Below are 15,990 nucleotides of genomic sequence, written 5' to 3' on the forward strand. Positions count from 1 at the left end.
AGTAAACGTATTTTTAAAATTAAATCAAAAAAGAAAGGTACAGTATAAATGACAGTCAGTCATCTGACACTTCACATGACATTTTAATAGACCCGTGGTCCTATTTAGTCCTCTGTACAATAATTAAAAAAATACTCAGGTATGTGGATAATCTGTAAATTTTTATTAACTGGGGTTATGGGGATGGTTCTATGAGTACATCCTGAGAACATTAGGAAATTACAGACAGACTTGAGGTAAGTGTCAGACAGAACAGATGAAGCAAGCCCCAGCCATCTGAGAGACATTAATAATGGAAGTTTGCAGACACTCAATCTTTGTTAGACAGAGGATGCAGAATAAAATGGAGTTCTTGGCGCCCCCTTGTGTTGCAAAATAAACTTGCAACCTCATTTCTTTTCTTTTCTTTTTTTGAAGTTGTAACTCTCACCCACCCTTGTTCCTGGGCTTCAGAAGCAATTGTCTTCCCAAATCATTTCAATCCCTCTCCAGTCAACCATTTCCCTCTCATCAGTAGCTTTCAAGGACCCTGTTTGAAAACCAGCTCTTATTCTTTCCTTTTCAAAAACCACACATTCCATCCTAGGACACTGGTAACCACCCAACACAGAGCCAGCCTGAGTTCTCCTTCCTTGAAGTGCTACTTAAACAAATGGGTTTTCCTTCCCTTCCCCAGGCTTACAGGATTTTTTGTAGCATGCATTTGCTACAAAGCTTAATTTTTTTTCTCACAGGCATTTATCTTCTGCAACATACTTGTCATGGCCATTTTTTTAGACATAACACGGGTGCATTCCTCTACTTCCTCCTTCCCCTACCTGGCAGTCATCAATGCTCCTGACCTGACTAGTTGAACTGCTAACGCATCTTTACAGTTATACGCCAGGAAGACTGGACCAGAGACGTGAATAATACACCTCAGTATACAACAGCTCAGCCTTCATTTGTAGGCAGGATTTCATTTGAGGGCCATGAGAAGACAAAAATATATACATAGAGTGTGTTTGGGAGGGAGATGGAGCAGGGAGAAAATGTGGTGTAGGAAAACCTGGCGGGAGCTCTAATTTGTTTACTTGGATTTGCCAGCAGGTCCGATGGATACGGGGTCTGTTTGCACTTGAGCATCCAACATCCGCTTTGGTCCCTGGAGAAAAACAAAGCAGTGGTAGCCTGTTGACATTGTATAATAGCGAGAGCAACAATTGCTAGCCATTGAGAAGTTACTGTGTGTGAGGTGCTGAACAATTACATCTTCATCCTTACGGTCAGTGCATAGGAGAAGGGTCTCCAGTCAGATAATTTTCATTTTTTTTTTTGGATTGGGGCTTGAATTCAGGGCTTCACACTTGCAAAGAAGGTGCTCTACCACTTGAACCACATCTCTAGTCTCAATCAGGTAATTTTCTAGCTTTGTGGGATTTTGGACAAATGAACTCTTTGTGCTTCAGTTTCTTTATTTTTAGAATGGGAATAATAAAACTCATCTCAGAGGTCTGTTCCCAAGGTGAAGGAGCACAGATCTGCAAATGTGTGATGGACTTGGAATAGTCCCTAGAGTGCCAACCCCTTCTCCCCATTCTAGCTTAATCACCTGTTCCCCAGTTACTGTTTAACACATTACACTTTTATTTTCTCATAAATGGCTCTGTTTTATTCCCTCACAAAACATATCACTTTTTGAAGTGCTCTTATTACATTTTATTTGTCTGACATCTGCCTTCTCTGTGAGTTCTGTCTGCTGTGTCCTTGGGCCTAGTGTGAGTGAAAGGACACCAGGGGCCAAGGCTGTTATGACTGTACTAGTGTCGCCTTACCTTTGCTGTTGAGTGCACTGTAGACAAAGCAAACTAAGCCTTTCTGTGTGTAGTTCTATGACCTCAGACCAACACAAGTAGTCATGGTAGCACCACCAAAATCAAAATGTCATGTGCTTCCCTGAGTATCTAGCTCATTTAAATCCAAATGCTAAATAATACTGTGCTCAAGTTTTGTGTTGCAAGAACAAATGGAATAAACTTGCATTATGCTACAAAAGAGATCATGTGTTTCCACTGCTGCCAAATTCCCCTTGTGCCATTTGAGTTAAGCCTCTTCACTCTCAGACCCTGGCAACCATGGATCTGTCATCCTAGAGTTTTACCTTGTCCAGGACATTTTATCGGGGCATTGTAGAGTACATAGCTTTCTCCCCTCCCTTTCCTTCTGTTTTATTAAGGTATAATTTATACACAAAACTGCCTGCATTTAATGGATATACTTTAATGAGGTTATATGTGTGCAGAGAGTACATAACTTTTGAACCTAGCTTCTTGCATATGTGTAATAGGTTAAGAATCCTATCAGAGGCACTGATATTGTTGCCCTGTTTCCCAGTACAGAGTAGTATAGGGATGTAGCCCGTAATTGAGGATTGCATGTATCAAATAGAAAAGTACATATATAGCACAGTATAGAAACAGTGTAATGTAGCAAAAACATACATAGTATAGTATAATACAGCACAGAACAGCAGAGGATAGTGTACATTATATAGTATATAGTGCATATTTAGTGTACACAGAGAATATATTATGTGGTCTAGTAATTATAACATAGTGTAGTACTGTATGTATTCATAATATACACAGAACATGTATATTGCATAGAACATATGTTGTCTATTTAGTAGAGTACCCTATAGCAGCTATACCACAGTGTAATAGAGAAGGATGTGGTATATCATATATACTACCTGGTGTAGTGTGATGTAATTTGTCACTGAGATCAGATAGCTGGGCTTCTGAGGGCCACTCCTTGTGTGACCTTGGTCAACTGTAGTTCCCTCACACCTTAATTTTACCATTGGTGTGAAGGCGCTCACAGGTTCTTGTGAAGATTACATGCTAGGGCACGTGGACAGCATTTGTGGCACGGTAAGTGCTAGGAAAGAGTCATCATCATTCTTAGTGGTGTGGCTGGATTCATGCGTTCTTCCTACAACAGGCACAGAAGGCCTCTCGCCTCCCACCCACTCTGCCAGTCTTTGGGAATGTCAGGGTCACCAGCACACATGGGCTAGTGAACGCTTGTTGTCAGGGGCAGCTGTAGCAGATTTTTTTCTTTCTTTTCAGGGAAAAAGGGCAGCATCCACTCTGGCTGGACTCTCCCTTGGTCTCCTCCATTCTACTGCCTTGAGGGGACAGAGCGGCCCCTCCACTCCCTCCCATAGCTGGGTTTGAGCACTGCCCCATTCTTTTCAGCATTTGTGGCCTGATTGATCCCTCACCCTGACAGCCAGTCACTCATGTGAGAGGGTCCTCAGCTGTGAAGCCTCCTGGACGTTATGCAGCCTGTGATGTGGAGCCTGTTCTGCTCTTACACTTCATAGAGGCCACAAGCCTTGTGAGCGTCTACATGGGATGGAGTGGTGGCACAGGCTGGTCTCACCTGTCTGAACCTGAGTCAGCTGGCTAAGTGCTAGGCCATTTCCAACCACCGTGCTTCCACTGAATGGGAACCCCTTGTGGCTCTTACTCAGCTCAAATGACTCACGGCACATGGGACCCCACTCATCTCTGCACCACTGCCCTTGGGTGAGACTGACAAAGCCAGCATCTCAACACAGTTACTCTTTCCTTGCCCCCTACACCATGCTGACATTTGTTCTAAGGACATAATTGAGCCCTCATTGCACCTTCAAGCTGACTCTGTCATTTCAATACTATTAGCCTCATTGAGAAGGTACCCAAAGCTCAGAAAGGTGACTTGCCCAAGGTCACACAGGCACTAAGTGGTAGAGAACTAGGTTCAAATCCAGGAGCAAGCTGCCCTTGACCTGAATTTGGCTTTATTTGACAAGCAGGTTTTCTTCTTTTATTTTTAAAATAAATGCTGACATTTTAAAATTAACTTCTTTCACATAAAAATTTGCCCTTTTGTTCTTTCTCTTAAAAAAATAGCAGATTAGTTCCACAGTCCTGCAAGACAATACCTGGCTCATGGCGGTACCTTATTTAAATGGGGCACTTACTTTTCAGGTCACTAAAGACCTTGCCAGTCACCTTCCCTCCTGCATCGCCTCTCTGGCCCCACTGGGCTTGGACTTTGGAGGCCAGAATTGCACATGCAGCTCTTGTGTACACTTCATGGTGTACAATGCAAAGCCTTTCTCTCCTGTCACTCCCTAGCTCTGTGAGGTGTTCAGTGATTTCTAACCCAGTTTTACAGATGTGGAAACTGAGCTCCAACATAACCCAGGACTGGACCGGGCAGTGATGTCGAACACCCTAACTTTGAACCTGCCTCTGCTCTCCCGCCCTCCCCAGCAGTGTCCTGTTCACTGTCCACTCTTTCCAGCCTCTGTCCCAAGCTTGCAGTGACTGAGCTGATAGTGCAGGTTCATGCCCAGTGGGGAGACAGTCTTCCCTTACCAGTCTCCATCTCTCTGTTACACCTGCAGACTGCCTTGCACAAAATCCTACAATTTTAGGGACCATGAACCTGGCAAAGGTGAACAGAGAACATGAAGTAGGTGGGGCTTAGGGAGTAGGGGTGGGGCAGTTCTCTACCCTTCAGAGTAGTTCATTTTGGGGTGTGTGTGTGTATGTGTGTGTGTGTGTGTGTGTGGAAGTTGAGAAGTTGTCGTATGAAAAAGAAAAGGCTGTTGCAAACACGGAAGTTCATGGATTCTCTGGGCTTCCTTCCAGTTCTTTTCGGACTTGTTAATACCAAGTCAGCTGCTCTTGGTGAGAACCCCAGCATGATGGGGGTGAGAGAAAAGGAACTAAATGAAAAGGATGTCACCTAGAGGAAATGGTCCATGGTGCCATCTTAGACAGGGTGGCCAGGAGCCCATTTCCTATGGGTGACAGAGACTGTGATGGTCCCCTAGCTGGTGCCAGTCACACAAAGAGGTGCTGGTCAACTTGGAGGAATGTGTCCAGTTTGAAGGTCTTGGGGACTTGGTCCTAGAAAGTGGTAGATAGGCCTCTCTCTACCCTCCACTCTGGTCAGCTGTCTCCTGACAAAGGCAGGCTGCCAGACTTGGGGTCAGAAGACCTGGAGTGAGTTATGTCTCTGCTACTGCTTTGTAGAGGCCATGGGGTGTGCAGCAAAGGACACAGCTTCTCAGTTTACTCATCCGAGAACTGGGAATAAGCAGTCCTACCTTGAAAGGACACTGTCATAATAAACTTCTACATAAAGAAGCATGGCCCCAGAGGAGGGGCTCAGGAATAGAACTGTGATTAGTGTCTCAGGTTGAGTCTACCTCTCGTCACCTTTGAAGACATCATGAGGCCAAACCTATGCTAGCTCTCCTGGTCACACTGGATACACAATAACTGAGATATTTCTGCTGTTCCCACCACCAGCCATTTTCCACAGCTGCGAAATGATCTTTACAAGTTATAAACGGGGCCAGCTCTTCCCTGCTGACACCTGTTAACAGCCTCCCGGTTGTTACAGGGCTGTGCGAGCTTTCTCTGTGCAGCCTGCGTGATGGGTCCCTGCCTGTGGCTCTTCTCTTCCATTCTTCTGTTTTCCACACTGAGCTCTTGGATCTCATTCCCACCCAGGGCTTGTGCCAGTGCTAGGCCCGTTTCCTGAAGAGCCTTGCTGCCTCTCATCTGGCACCAGTGATCCTCCCATGACCCCTCACAGGCAATTTCTGCACCCACCAGTTCAAAGTAGCACATGGTCCGTCCACCCGAAGACCACCAGGCACGCTCTACCGCGTGATTCCATTGTTTCCCTGAGTAACCTTTCACACATAAATTTTTGTTTGCTAATCTTGTTTATTAATTTTGTTAATTTGTAGAAGATAGAAGAAGGAAGGAGGAAAGAAGAGAGAGGAAAGAGAGAGGTCAGTCTAGTTGTTTCAAGATGTAAAACAAAAACGATAAAATAAAATAAAGAAAAAATATAAAACAAATTATTAACGACTGTCTAGTCTTAGTGTCTCTATCCACAGCAGATATTTAAAAAATATGCAACCACAAATGTGGTTAAAGTTGAGAGCAACTTTTCACCAAAGGGTAACGATTTCAAGTAATTTGTTCCTCTCATCTGTAATATTTTAATATCATATTTTCATCTTGTCCTTTCATTGCTGTTTATCGAGATGTACTGTGTGAGATACAGCCGTGAACCTGAAAGATGGAAGTTGCCATCTTTGTGATGCTGAAGGTCCGTGGCAGACAGAGGTTTCATTTTATGGGGAGACTGAAATAAGTAAATTTAAACTACTTTTGTCACCAGTCTACCTAAAGTTGCAACAGTAAAAAGGAATTCTGCACCTAGCAGCCAGTGCTTCTGCCATCCAGGGAGTAGCACAACTTTCCTGTTAAATTAAATAAACCGGAGATCCTTAGCCAGAGGTGTCTCCTTCCTTCCTCTCTTGTTTTGCTTAGCTGCACTGAGGGATGCACTCACTCAGGGCCTTACGCCTGCTAGGCAGGTACTCTTACTGCTTGAGCCACTCCACCAGCCTCTCCTTACTCTCTACAAAGCAAACTGCAACCTAACTTAGTGCTTAAACAACCCAAAACCTAATTTAGGAGTATACACAATTTTTGTAACAAACAGCCAATCACAAACAGCTGAGTTTTGGTCAATCACAGGTGACCAACTCATCTCAGCATGTTCAGATGCGTGGCTGTAGCCAATCAGGTGATTTCTCTACTTGGCATCTGTATCCAGCCTATGGAAGCCCTGCTCCACTGCTGGGCAGAGCTCTCTAAACCTCCTCTGGTTCTGAGTGCTGCCTGATTCATGGATCGTTCTTTGCTTAAATAAACTCTGTGAAATTTACTATGTCTAAAGTTTTTCCTTTAACACCCCAAATGACATAATGCAAATGGGAGATACCATAATGCATTCGTTTCTCATTCATTCATTTAGCAAATATTTGCCCAGAGCATCTGCTATGTGTAAGACATTGAACAAACTGATAATAAGAAGGAGGAGGACCTGTTGGCTGCTCCTAGGGCTCAGGTGTGGTGCTGAGGCTTCCATACACCACCTCCGTGGTTGTTTCAATAGTCCTGTGACTTAGACATCACTTCTCTTTTACAGATGCAAAGTCTGGTTGGTAGAGGCAGTAATTTGCTCAAGGTTTCATGGTTTGTAAATGGAGGAAAAGTGAACCCATTGTCAGTCATGTAACAGTTCAGAAACCCAGAGTAATGGAGGCCAGAGTGAGGAAACACAGGTAGAATTTGGGGAAGTGCCTGGGCAGAGAGTCTGTGGAGTGCTGGGAGAGGGGATTGAACGTGGGCTGAAAGGGAGTCTGATGAAGGGAGAGGGGTTCCCCTGGTGTGTGTTGGGTGGTTTGGAGCTGAGGTGAGGGCAAGGCTGCCCAATGTCCTAATTTTGCAGGGGGTGAGACTCAAGTCCATATATAGAAACCTAAATACTTTTCTATGGAAGCAGTAACATCCACAGTTGAACTCCAACTGTGTGCCAGGCACTGGACCAAGTAGATTATACGTCCATCCAATCTGCATGGGAACATGAGAACTGCAGAGGTTATTATTACTGAGGAAAACTGAGGCTCTGAGAGGTTAAATGACTACGGCAAGGTCACACAGCTGGAAAGTGGCAGGAAGAGGACCTCAACCAAGCCTCATGGACTGACTCTAAGCACAGGCTCTTTGGCCCACTCAGCCTTCTCTCACTGTCCTCATGCTACGTACTTTTTACGATATTCAGCACCTGCAGATCCTATTCGTCCTGCACTTGACCGTGGTTCAGAATAGCAATGACCATGTCTCTCTGGCTTTCTGCCTAGCACAGTGCCCGGCACTCAGTAGATGCTCAATAAATATTTGTTAGCCAGATGTCCAGCCAGATGTGGTAGAAACCACATCCCTTGCCTGAGAGCCCAGAAAGAAGAGGCAAAATCAACCTACCAGGCCCTTAAGGAAGCCCCCAAGGGACTGCCGTCGCTTCTCAGGTCTCTTTTGGGACTTGTCCCCATTCTGCAGTGAGTTCGAATCCAGCGCGGCTGGCTCCACACACTGGGCAGGTTCTTTGGCTTCCTGTTTGCTGCTCTTGTGCTTGTTCATCTCAGGGACTGACTTCTTGTCCTTTGTGGAGCCCTCTTTGGCCTTCTGGGCGGCTGCTGCGGGTTCTGGCTCGGGGGGTGTGGTGGCCTTTTCCGTGGAGTTTGATGTCTACGGCAATTCAGACAAGGCCCATTTTTAGTGGCTGTGAGACAATTCTCAATAGCAATGGAACAAAAAAGTTAAAGCAGAGATATTCAAATGTTGAATGGGAGCCACACTTTCACGAGTCTTGGGTGAAATGAAAAACAAAACTATGCAGGGTCATGCATGGAAGGTGACATTTATTTGTTTAATAATTCATTAATTTTAAGCTTTCCCAGAAAATATTCTTTCCCCCTCTTCAATTATATTTTTGCAGCACTGGGATTTGAACTCAGGGCCTCATGCTTACTAGGCAGGTGATCTAAACACTTGAGTCACTCTGCTAGCCCTCTTGTCCCCTTCTTTTGGTCCTAGAGCTTGGATTTTCCTTAGGAAACCACTTCCTTCCCCGTCTATTCTATCCCTGGATGGGGGCCATGTGGCTCAGGCCTGGCCAATCAGAGCACTGCACGTAATTGGATGGCTATGATTGGTTCAGGATTATCAGACAGTGAAGAGCTGAACTAATCTTAGAGATTTGCTAAAATAATTAAGACAGGGGCCTGGCCACTTTATAGGGGCTTTGAAATTATAAAAACAAAAGCCCGGAGCCTCTAGAACCAAGCTCATTTCCAGAGAAAATATGCCTGGAAAAGAAGCCGACACAGGAGAAAGCAGAGCTGAGAGAAGGAAGAGATCAGATGATATCATGTTGCCTGAATCTAGCTGTTCCTGAAGCCCGTGTATGCTATGCCAGCTTTGTGAGGATTTCTCACACTGACAACCACGAGTGACTTTCTTGGGGATGACCGTTCTTTTCTTCACAATTACATTTACCTTGATTTCTGGTGTCGTTTTGCTTTACCAAATGTTGGTTTAAAAAAAAAAAGACTGATTTTAGGGTTTTTTTTTTTTTTTCTGGTACTGAGGTTTGAACTCAGGGCCTACACCTTGAGTCACTCCACCAACCCTTTCTTGTGAAGGATTTTTCAAGATTGGGTCTCGTGAACTATTTTCCTGGGCTGGCTTTGAACCGAGATCCTCCTGATGTCTGCCTCCTTGAGTAGCTAGGATTACAGGTGTGAGCCACCGGTGCCCGGCAGGTTTTAGTTCTGAGTGTATATCTTTCTGTGCCCAAATGAGACTTCCATAATTTAGAGGAAGGAAGTTGTAAAATCCAGAATCCTAGAAGATACTGGGTAAACTACAGATTTAACAGATCTAAAAAACATAAAATTTGATAGAAAAGTATAAACGCTTTCCTGTAATTTTCTTGAACTCAAATGCTATGAAGACATATGACAATAAGGAGAAGGAAGCTGGATTAAGAACAGTCACGTGCAGCTCTTAGCTCCTAGGCTTGAGAAAACAAAATAAACCCAAAGAAATTTTTCTCGGTGTGGGAAAAACTGCATCCGAGCAATGCTGGTTTTAGTGCTGGGGTGACAATTTGGGGTAGGGGGACTGTGGTGAACTGAATGTCACATGGCCTGTCCAAAGGGCCAATGGCCTGGGAGATACCATGCGGGCGGTCCCAGTGCTTAACACACAGGCCCCAATGCTTTCAGTTCTATTTTTGATTGGACCTTGATATTGGAGTTTTTTGAACTGCAAAACAGGTGAATACTGACTTCAAGTTTTAAAGCTTGGTCAAAGCAAATATCTACCCTGCAGGCCACATTTGATCCAGGGAATCCATGTTTACAACTTCTGATTCATATAATCATGTACTTTCCCCAGGAAGGAAGTGCCGTGCCAGCTGCAGCTTTGTCTGAGAAGGCAACAACCACAGAGCTGGCATTTTGCACCAGTGACCCCAGCCACCCCTGATGAAGAAGTGAGAAGACAAACAGGTGGGCCTCCCAGGTGCTGAGGGTCCGCCAGGTTGCAGAAATCTTCACCACAGAAGCAACAGTAGCCAGTGTGCCTGGAAAGCTGTTCTGCAGCCACTCAGTACTCTCAGGTTGCAACCTGTGCTAAGCCACGGATGTCCAAGTGTCACAGACAGCTGGCTGTCACCTCAGAATGCAGCAGAGACCCTCCACCATGGTGCTCTTCAGGAACCAGTGACCGCTGTCCAAACCTCTGAACTGTTTTTGTTGTATGGAAGGTTTTAAGATCTAGCAAGTGGCTAAAAGCTGTGTGTCTGGGGTCAGGACCTGGTTTGGATCTGGTTGCATCCCATCCTGGCTGTGTAACCTGGGCTAAGTTGTCTACACTCTCAGTGTCCTCTTCTGTGTGGAAGGACTAACAGAAATACCCCTCATAGCACAGTAAAGATTAAATCAGCCAAGGATGGAAAGCCTGTTTGGCCCATGACTGGTCCGTGTGAAATTCCAGCATACAATAGCTGGCCAGTCGTCTCACTCTGTCCGGGAGTGAGGAGGTTCCAGGACAAAGAACTAGAAAGTCCCCAGCAAGCAGATGAGCTGCTCACCCTGGCTGACCACTGCCAGTGGCTCCTCTTTTTTGAGAAACTGTGTGACTCTGAGTGCTTTGTGCCGATGAGGCACCAGAAAGCTACTGTCGAGTGTGACATGCCAGAGACACCCATGCCACTCAGCCACACAGCCTCCTCCTTCCCTTCCAGGAAAGGAATAAGCTTAACCAGGGAACAGGCTTCATAGTTGATTGTACTTCAGTCCAGCCTGCCACCAGGGCTTTGGGTGATGGCTGTGGTATTTCTGTCAACTCTCAGTTCAGATGTCGCCTCCTGGAGACGCAGTCCCTGGCTCCAAGGTCCAAAGAAGCCCATCCACTGTCTTGTGGATCACTGCTGTACTTCCTTTACGTCTGTGCTCAGGGATTTCTTTGCTCCCCCGGAGCTTCAGAGAACAGAGCTCTGTCCCTAGCACTATAGGGAGGAGCTGGCACAGAGTAGGTCTTCTCTGAAATGTGTTGCACGAAGCCCAGTGAGACCACCCAAATGCTTCCAGAAATATTTTGTTCCCCAAATTGTTGTAGCCTGGAGGTGGGGAATACAAGGAACACTGGCTCTCATTGGTTTTTCTCTGAGAGCTTTCTGTGGATGGTATCCAGTTACCACATTGCTGCCCCATATTGCTTAGAAACTCATCCTGAGAGGATAATTGACTGTCTCCTTGACTGTAGATTCAGTTAAGAATCATAACAGCACAACAGTGCAATGATTAAATGTAGAAGGCTCGAAACATTTGCCTGGGGTTTGACTCTGAAATCTTGTAACAAATATATTTGCAACTTAATCAGCTGTGTGTACCCTCTCCTGGAAACTGCTGGAACCCAGCAGTGCTGGCAGAAGTTGCAGAACAAGGCTGTAGGCATGTTGTTTGATTCAGACTCTGAAGGCCATCTTAGGCCAGGTGTGTCTGGGCTCCATTTCCTAGACACATCAGCTAAGCCCTTTACAGCCCTGAGAGGGTGAATCTCAAAGGAGCAGAGTTAGCGACTCTCACCTCCCAAATTAAAATAGGCCTTTGGTTTCACCTCCCAATGAGGACAGCTCGGTCTTCTCAGGGCAGGATGGAAGGCCCTGGAAGATGGAGTCTCAGATGGGCTTGAGATATTCCCGGGTGAGAGCAAGGAGAATGATGTTTCCAGGTCGCTTAGATTTTCATGGACGTCACTCAAACTTTATGTTTTTGGTGCTGGGCCTTGAACCCAAGGCCTCTCACACGCCAAGCATATGTTTAGCTATATCCACTGAGCTACACCCTCAGCCCTCATGGTGACTTTAAAACCAAAATTATTGGTGTAACTTTCAGTGTAGGATTCCAGACAGAACACACAATCATATTTAAGGTTTTCTTCCTGAACTCAGGTCTTCATAATTTCAAGGCAGGCACTCTACCACTTGAGCCATTCCACCAGCAAGTTTTTCTTTTTGAGTAGAGCAAGCTTGTCATGTTTCCAGGGTGGTAAGCTTTGGAAGTTTTGGTTCCAAAGTGATCTAGAGTAGAGATTTGGGGGCCAGGCATAGATATAAGTTAAAAAACAAAACAAAACCTGAAAGCAGTAAAAAAACAAAAAACCCCATGCAGAATAAAATGATTATGGCAGTAGAAATATTGTAACATATTCAAATAGAATTGCTGTGCACGGTGTGTGTGATATGAGCAAAACTGTGAGCAGTTCCGCAGTTACATATAGAAACTGCTATGAACTGAACTGTGCGTCCCAAATTCAAAAGGATTAATTAGTGTCATTGTAAGAACTGGCACCAGAGAGCGCTCTCCTTCCCTCGCTCTTCCTCTCTTCCATGTGAGGGCAAGCAGGAAGGCTGCCATCTGCAAGCCAGGAACAGAGCCCTCGAAGTGACTGAACCGGGCTGGCACCTTGACTTGACCTTTCCAGCTTCCAGAACTGTGAGAAAATTAATTTGTTGGGTGAGCCACCCAGTCTATGACTGCCTAGGTTGACTAATATGGCAACTGCTACTCTGCACCCTCAGTGCTTTACCTGTACCGATCCATCTGGAAGTATGACACCCTATGAGGTGTATTTTTCCTAGCTCCATTATATAGATGAGAAAACTAAGGCACTGATAGTGGAGTGGCTCAACTTGTAGAGTGCCTGCCTAGCAAGCATGAGTTCAAACCTCAGTACCACCAGAAAAGAAAAAAGAAAGAAAGAAAGAAAGAAAGAAAACTGAGGCACTGAGAAATTTGCTAATTTGCCAAGAGCCACACAGTTAAAACGGCCACAGCAAGATTGGAACTAGGCATTTTGGGTTTACTCCTGAGGCCTTAAGTACTTCTTTACATTTCTAAAATTAATACAATAGTATTTGATGAAACTTTTGAGGATGTGTATGTATAATTTTTTGTGTGTAGGGCTGTGATTGAACCCAGGATAAAGTACACTCCCACTTGAGCCACGTCTCCAGACTTAGAAGTATATATTTAAGTTAGAGAATGCAGATATAAAACAGGGGTTGTGTATGATCCTCTTAGAAAAAAAGAACAGTACAGTTATAAAGCTGTCACAACTGTCTGTTTAGAATGGAGGAGTTTTGGAAATGAGCGACGTGATCCCGTGTCCACCGCTCATCTGTTTTAGAAATAGCTCCTACTACATGCCAGGTGCCAGGCACTGCAAGAGAAAACTGGAGGCTCCTGCTTGCTCCAGACTGAGGTAGAAGCAGGAACTAACAGACAAATGAATGATTACAGTTTATGACAAGTGCTATGGAACACAAAACAAGGTGTAATGATGATCGGTGGAGATGGAAGGGCTCTTTGAAGAGGTGGCATGCCTTTGAAGGAGGGAAAGCAGAGGGAAGAGCAGGTGTGAAGGGGCTGAGGAACTGTAGCTAGCTCATGCTGGCGTCTGCAGAGCTCAACACAGTGCCTGGCAAATAGCGGGTGCTTGATCCGGAGATGATAACCCGAGTTGGCTGTGGCTGGGAATTACATTGAAAATGAGGCTGGAGAGAAGTGAGAGCACACCGGCTAAACCCGCCACCAAACTGAGTTGAAGGTCACTTACTTGGTAGCTGGAGTCTTTTGCATTTATTTCTTCTGGGTGGGTGATCCCGCCATCCCCTTTCACTGACTAAAATAACAAACAGACAGTGGTCTTTCAGCAGCCACAGCACAGTGAATTGGGGAATGCAAGAAATTCACGAATGGATAAGCTAGTCATTTATTCTTGAGATTCAAGATCAATAAAAATGGAAGACCAACTGGAAACTCATGAGATATATATATTTCCACATGTGTAACAGGCACCTGATGAAATTCAGGTGTCAGCCTCCAAGAACAACAACAGAAGTCTTAAACCCTGGATTGGATAATTCTGGGATAAACACACAATGATGAAAATACTAATGTTGGAACCAGGAGTGGCCGAACACACAGAATGAACAAACACTGAATGAACACTGAACCGTTACTAACCTTCCATTGGTTCCTTGGGGTCATTTCCCCCCAGTATAGAGCTGAGTTAGAGCGAGCATTTTATTTTTCTTCTTTAGTGCCCCCTACAGCCAGCAGCATCCACGACAGGGCTGGATGGGGCCAACAGTTGAATTTGTAGCTTTGGTTCTTTAAACCTCAAGCCTTGACCTAATGTTTCTACAAGTGTGGATCCAGGACCAGCAGCGTCAGCCTCACCTAGGGACTTGGTAGAGACACAGATTCTTGACACCACTCCAGATCTACTGAATCAAAAACTCTGGGGCTGAGGCTCAGCAATCTGGGCTTTAACACAACCGCCTTCTCCCCACTGGGAGGTTCTGAGGTACACTGGAGTCTGAGCATCACTGCTCTAAGCTAACTGGCCACAGGCGAGTTCAGACCCATCCTGGGTCTACTGCTTTCACTGTGCGTTTAGTAATGTCCTGCTCTTTCTGCTTGATAAGTCTGATAATGAATCATTCCATTCTCGTCAACATCAACTGAGAGTCAGTCCCTGAGCGTTTGGTCGTTTTTAGCATCACTCCTCCCAGCTATGGAGGGAGTCTGGCTCAGCACTGTGGGGAGAAGAAGTGTCCAGACTGCACGGTTATCAGCCTGGCTGTTCTCTTATCAGACAGCACAGATTCATAACACATGTGCTAAGGACAGCAAAAGACACTGCAGGCATTCGAATGCACTTGACTGATGTGGCACTAATATTATTAGTGCTAATAAGGACTGCTATTCATAAGCTCACTTTCAGTGGAGTGCTTACTACGGTGCCAAGCACTGTGCTGAAAGAGATAATAACTTTCATATTTACTCATCACATCAGAACCTTCAAATAGAGGAGAAATCATAGTTTGATTTTACAGCTAAGACAATGGAAGGTCAGAGACACTAGCTTGGACCATAGAACTAGCTGGCAGAGAGCCAGGCCATAAGTCCACACTCCGCACTCTAAGCCACCTTCCCATCCTTCCACCCCCCAGGAGGCAGGAGTGCCATTTAACCAACAAAGATTACTGAGTATCTGCTAGGAAGTTATGTGATGTCAGATTTTTGGATGAAATGGAGGTTGATAAATTACCAATATGGGCTTCTTTGGGATGTAACCACTCTCAAAGTCAATAGTGCCCTTTAAACATTGCTCAGTGCTGCTCTCCAAATCAGAAGATGTGACTAAGGCCACCAGTGGTCTAACAGAAAATGTGCATTCCTGTGTCTTTTCCTACTCCAAGCAACCTTGCCAGAGCTTGGCATAGGGTAGAATCTTGGTACACACTTAGGAATGGAGGAAGCTCTATGCATTTTTTAAAAATTCTCTTTTTGAGACAGGTTCTTACTATGCTGCCCAGGCTGGCCTTGAACTCATGATCCTCTTTCTTGCCTTCCAAGTAGCTGGAATTACAGGAGTGTGCCACCACGCCTGGATTCCGTGCACTTTTCTTAGAGTCATCATTGTTGTGAGCCTCACCAAGGTTTTTCAACCCAAAGGCAAATAAGAATCAGTCTGTCCTCTCCATGAAATTTAGATCTATTAACATGAAAAGTCCTTCCTCTGGGACTTGTTCTGAAAGGTCCAGTCTGACTGAGAAGGTTTAGAAGAACAAATGACTCCTTAGTCCTTGCTCTACAGCCCATCACAGGCAATGTCTTGGAACACTATGGGATGTCATTCAGCCTCCGGGATTCAGGTGGGGTGGGAAGAGCCCTCTCATGACTCATTCACATACCTGAGTGTCCTTCAGAACATGGTTTCATGTCCACAGTTTGGCTTCTAAGTATGGTGAGTAGCAAAAACACATAAATACCTTTTGTTCACATTTTAAGAACCGAATAGCTTTTTAAGCAAAAACACTTTTTAAGCGTGACACCAGGAGTCATGCATGGCTCTTCCAGCTCTTGCTGAACATAAAATTCTTTCTTTTGACTCTAAGAGAAAGGGATGTTGACCTTCGCTTTGTTTCAACATGGCATTCATTGGA

At 45.0% G+C, this 15,990-nt stretch overlaps 1 protein-coding gene and 1 long non-coding RNA gene across 4 annotated transcripts in view; one reads left to right on the top strand and one right to left on the bottom strand.

Moving 5' to 3' along the window:
* The window catches only part of LOC141423432 (uncharacterized), a 45,974-nt gene that overhangs the window by 25,297 nt on the left and 4,687 nt on the right, over window positions 1-15,990 (top strand). Inside the window, exon 2 of the long non-coding RNA XR_012448312.1 lies at window positions 9,867-9,979. This is a non-coding gene — a long non-coding RNA (uncharacterized lncRNA). The remainder of the gene's footprint in view (window positions 1-9,866; window positions 9,980-15,990) is intronic.
* The window catches only part of Bcas1 (brain enriched myelin associated protein 1), an 84,810-nt gene continuing 68,962 nt past the window's right edge, over window positions 143-15,990 (bottom strand). For 2 of the 3 annotated variants that reach the window (XM_074074999.1, XM_074075000.1), the window contains 3 exons: window positions 13,593-13,658; window positions 7,890-8,153; window positions 143-1,144 (listed from right to left, as the gene is read on the bottom strand). In XM_074074999.1, coding sequence (XP_073931100.1) covers window positions 1,070-1,144; window positions 7,890-8,153; window positions 13,593-13,658 — 405 coding nt within the window. In that variant the 3' untranslated portion in view covers window positions 143-1,069. The remainder of the gene's footprint in view (window positions 1,145-7,889; window positions 8,154-13,592; window positions 13,659-15,990) is intronic. The other variant, XM_074075001.1, reaches the window with a different exon arrangement.

This window comes from Castor canadensis, chromosome 5, assembly GCF_047511655.1.
Source record: "Castor canadensis chromosome 5, mCasCan1.hap1v2, whole genome shotgun sequence".
Lineage (NCBI taxonomy): Eukaryota > Metazoa > Chordata > Mammalia > Rodentia > Castoridae > Castor > Castor canadensis.